A 5000-nucleotide genomic window follows, 5' to 3' on the forward strand; every position below is an offset into this window, starting at 1 on the left:
TGCCAGCCTTGCTCCTCCTCCAGAATATAGCTCAATTCCGGGAAATCGTCTGGAGCACCAGCTTGGCCACCATGTCATTGCTTATTGGCACAATTATAGACCCTGGAACGTCAAGTGAAGATCGAAAATACTGAGCTCCAACCAAATTCGAAACCCTCTCTGAGCATTTCACCATGGCCTCTGGTTACCGCGTTTTGATTAGATTTCCGTCATTCTGTCTTATTAGATTCTATGTTGATACATGTTTTGAAATTCATGATAAACAGTAAGCTGGCTGTGATTCTTGCCTCAGCTCCCAGCCAAAAACGCTGTTATAGACAAATATTTCGTAGGCTTTTCGTACCATATTTTCCATCTATGTCCATCAATTCGTTTCCAGTTTCCGGAGCATAAATCAGTCGGATGGTGTCGTATGCTCATCCTTCGCACAGAAAATGAGATCAAATTTAAGCTACGAAACGCCAACTTACCAAGAGACTTAGTACCAGCATTTACCAGGAAATCAAGAAAATGTTTTGTCTTTACATCAATGACAGTTACATCATTCACTTCCCAGAAACCGTCCTGAAAGATTTAAACACATTAGCGCTGATTTTCAGTCAACTGTCGCAAGCACCCGAACTACGTTTCCAAACGTAGTTTGACAGCCTATCTCCCATGAGCATCTTTTAGCTCAGAGGAAGAGCATCCCAACTAGCAGTGGGTTCGACTCCTGTTCGGAAGTACTCGGACTTTCTCCGAGTATGCACGAATGATCATCGAAAAATACATCTCTTTATGACATTAATGTTTCTCTTCCCTGTCTCAAGGGATACCTTCCATGATATTCCCGTGCCGTCAGTTTTGCAGTCTGTTACGAGCTTTGTTCGCTTCAGTCTTTATAAAGCGCCTCTGTTATTTTTCAGTTTCTCTGAATTCTAAATTTGTATCTTTCACTTATAAATAGAAAATAATGTAACCTAGAAAGAAACGAAACTACTACTGAAGACAAGACGAGTACAAATAAGCACTTGCTGTCTGTCTGTTGCTGCCATACAAAGGCAATGGACAGTGATTTCTGAACAAGCAGTCTTCTTGAAACTAAAACTGAAGTCATTTTCATCGTTGCGTTTACGCTATGTCACTAGAAAATAACGGTCTTAAATGTTAAAATATGTATGTAAATCACAATATTAAAATTATACTCACGGGTTTTTGTTTTTCAAAAATTTCTTTCATCTTCTCCTTTTTTGAGGAAATCGTGTTATACTGTATGGGTGGTGGCTTTCTCGTCAGTTCCGGCGAGGTAGTCTCTCCGATTGCTAGGAGGAAAATCATTACTGCTTATTTTGAATCAATTACATCTTTTAATTAAAAATAAGTCTGTAAATGTTAACTCCGATGTAAAAGTTGTACTATGTAGTGAAGGGTAAACCACTTAACAGCCAGCAAAATGGCAGGTTTAAATATAAAATCAGGATCACCATGACAGCGAATTACCATGAAAGTGATGATGTTTTCACAAAAAAAAATCTATAAGGATGAAATTACAAACGCTTTTATTTCACTCTGAAATTTCCATGTCACCTCGGCAGTTTGAACTGCCGTTCTTCCAAATCAATGCTGGGATAATTTTTTTTAATCGCTTTTTTTGGGCCTTTATTCTATTCCATACCTGAAACGCTTTGTATGTTGTAGGAAGAGATATCAAGACAACGAGCTAAATTGACTAAACAGACAGGTTGACTAGACTGACCAATCACATAACGTTTCTACAGACCAATCAGGTCAAAGACCAGACTACAAATTTCTAGTTTCTAAAGAAACTGTGGTGCTGCGTCGATGGGAGAGTGAAACATGAAAATTGGTTTTATCAAACGAGTTGATAAAGGTCGAATCACGAGCGTTAGCCCTTCGTCAGAGAGTACATCGACCTTTATCAGCTCGTTTGACAAACCACAATTTCAAAGACCAGACTGCTTGCACGACACTACACTAATCACGTGACTCTGAAGATGACTTCCGCTCAGGATGTCGAGAATCAGTCAATGTTACAAACAGTCCGGCTCAGGACCATTTTCAACTGGACCATCTTACTTCATCAGATAAAATTCAGGAACACTTTTGGGTGAATGAGCCAAAAAAAGGAAAGAAATGACATTAAGTAGGACTTTCAAGACGAGTAAGTGGATGAGCTTCAAATAAAACAATCGATCAAGAACACGTCTACGATACATTTCATTCATTTTCATCTTACCCCCTCTCCTCCTCCTTTTAGCAATTTTCTCGCGGCGCGCCCGTACACGTGAGGGTAGAGGTGGCGGAGAGGCTTCGAAGGGAGGGGTGGTTGTTTGAATTGGTTCCGGTTGTTCGATTGCCTCTGCAGATGTGGCTGCTGACTTTTTACATATTGTCTTCTTCTCCTTCTTTGCGTGGCTGTCTCCTTCCCCAAGACTGAAAGACGAACTGATCATCAGTGCTTCAGATAACAATTCTTCTACTGATGGTACTTCTGACGAAAGGCCAGCATTCTTCATTTTTCTGATTCCGCCTTTCATGCAAAACGGTGGTAGAGCTTCCATTACAGCAGGTAAGGGAGGTTTTGGCGGTGCCTGTGGTGGAAGGAGTGATGCTGTCGATGCCAGTGGTGGAGGCGGAGGAGGCGGAGGAGGTGGAGGAGGTGGAGGGTGCAGTGCTATTGACGTCTCTGGGGTTAAGGCCGATTGCAGTAGGGCATTTGAGCCCAAGGGCACAGGTGGTGGGGGCGGTGCAATTGGGGTCATCGGAGGTGAAGCCGATTGCACTAGGGCAGCGGGTGCAGCGCCGGGTACAGGAGGTGAAGCCGATTGCAGTTGAGCAGATGGTGGCGGCGGTGGAATAGGATGCGGAACTGTACCAAAAAACCCGGCAGTTTGTGATACTCGGCCAAACCTTCCGGTTCCTATCTGAGGCACTTGAGAGGCCAAAGGTCGGGCTGATATTTGAGATGAACCAAAGGAGAATCCATAATTACCTACAGGCTTCGCTTGTGCGGCCACTGGTTGACCAAGTGAGAAACGTTTACGGGGGGTAGTAGTTGACGTTTCTCGTAGAACTGGTAAAGAAGGTGGCTGGGGTTGTGCAAGACCTTTACCTACAACTATTGGTGATGCACACGATCCGGTGATTTGCTGATCTTGTAGAAGTTCATCAATGCTGAATCTACTCATTCCTTTCGGACGTGCCAACGCGACAGCCACCGCGACAGCTTGCGGCTTTTGATCTGTAGGAACTGGCCCAGTCTCATGCGTATGTTTCTCTGCTGCTTGAGATAATTGGCCAAACAGAAAGCCTTTAGGAGCAGGACCGAAGAAGGATGGCTGCAATGGTGAAGGCTTTTGAGTCGGAGGAGATCTTGAGGAAAAGCCAACGTATCCTCCTTTACCTGCAGCGAACGACTGCCCCAACAATGTAGTTGGCTGCGCTTCCTGAGTTGCTTGACTGATTGAAGAGCTAGCAAAGAGCCCTCCTCCATCTGTTGCTAAAGACGATCCAAATAATCCAGTTGGTTGCACTTCTTCAGGAGGTACTTCCATTGTATACTCTTCAGGAAATTGATCGAACAAGTCAACATCAGAGTCAAGCTGTGGCTTAGTTGTAAAAACAGAACCAAACACTGATCTTTCCGGTACAGCGGCTCCTGTTTGCTGTGAATCTAATCCAAACTCCCCTCCTACACAAAACGAAGTTGTTTCAGCATGTTCCGAGGTCTTCAATTTCGATTTCACTCCATCGGATTTTGTGGATTCTTGAAATACTTCCTTGTTCATTTGCTTTCGAATTGAAGGGGTTTCACATAGTTTATGGGGCAAGGAAGAGTCTGTTGCGATCCGTCTTTCGTAAGACTCGCTCATTCCAAGGCTCAAAGCCTCAACCTGGAACTGATCTGAGCTGCTTCCTTTGGGTTTTGCAGAGGTCTTGAAAATGGGCTCAGTTTCATAACGCAGGTCGTTGTCTGAAGTCCGGTTTGCCATCAACTTTACATTGGAATCCGCTACAGAAGGAAAAAAAGGACAGCGAGATCAGCGAGATCTTGCACAACAAAGTGAAAATAAGTGAGTGAGTTGAAGGAGGCAAAACACTTGATTAGATTCCTATGAGTAGCGTAGAAATTATCGGAAACCTTTTTTCGACGACGGTAAGAGATAATATGACAACCAGTTGCATTAGCTTTTTTTAAGGTCTCAACGACATCGAACCAGCTTTCATCTCACCAACACCCCTAAATTAAAGCATGTAAGACCATGTTCGAAACCTGAACGAACACATTTAAATAAAGATTTGGAAGAAGCGAGAAGAAAGGTGGTATCACAGGACATCTTTTAGCAACTGCGACGTTTATTCCTATGACCTAAATAAAATATAAAATTGCACAGATGAGGACATCCCGAGTTCAAGACCACTCGTTGACATTGATCCTGGTAGTCTCTGGTTCATCTTCTCAGCTGCACCTGTATAGTCATACGACTTCTAGGATTAATAAAAATGTATGTATGTATGCACTTGCAAATATCCAACTGGTTGTCTCTGACCAGATAGGATAGGCGTTTTGCAACAATTCGTCACGTGACCTGTTTTTCATAAACACGATAATTCTGCTGGTTTCATTAAATTATTATTCCACATATAAAAAGAGCAGCTCAAAATATGCTACCCTGCCGATTTTCGTAAGTATATCGTTTAAACTAGTGTTGTTACAGTTGAAAGAATTTATAAGGAATTGTATGGGAAAAGAACACTTTGCCAGCCAGTCACGCCTCAATGATTTTCATACAAATCCTTGTAAATTTCCAAGTTTTCAAACCGCTTTAAAATTCTTCCTTCGAAATATTAACGTCCGAAAATTTCAACCTATGCACGTTTGTTCTCGCTTATTTGACCCAAGGTAAAAGTAGGAATCTGAGCTCTGTTTGTGGTGCTTAATCATGAAAAACTACATTGAAGGGCAAAAGCTTTTCGTTCGTAAACAAAAGTACGGAATT

The 5000-nt window shown here is 42.5% G+C and overlaps 1 protein-coding gene across 1 annotated transcript in view; it reads right to left on the reverse strand.

Annotated features, from left to right (window-relative positions):
- Positions 1 to 5000, reverse strand: part of LOC138053869 (protein mono-ADP-ribosyltransferase PARP4-like) — a 64289-nt gene that overhangs the window by 5711 nt on the left and 53578 nt on the right. The window contains exons 37-39 of the mRNA XM_068900409.1: positions 2237 to 4012; positions 1189 to 1301; positions 471 to 564 (exon numbers count right to left, since the gene is read on the reverse strand). Coding sequence (XP_068756510.1) covers positions 471 to 564; positions 1189 to 1301; positions 2237 to 4012 — 1983 coding nt within the window. The remainder of the gene's footprint in view (positions 1 to 470; positions 565 to 1188; positions 1302 to 2236; positions 4013 to 5000) is intronic.

This window comes from Montipora capricornis, chromosome 6, assembly GCF_036669925.1.
Source record: "Montipora capricornis isolate CH-2021 chromosome 6, ASM3666992v2, whole genome shotgun sequence".
Classification (NCBI taxonomy): Eukaryota; Metazoa; Cnidaria; class Anthozoa; order Scleractinia; family Acroporidae; genus Montipora; species Montipora capricornis.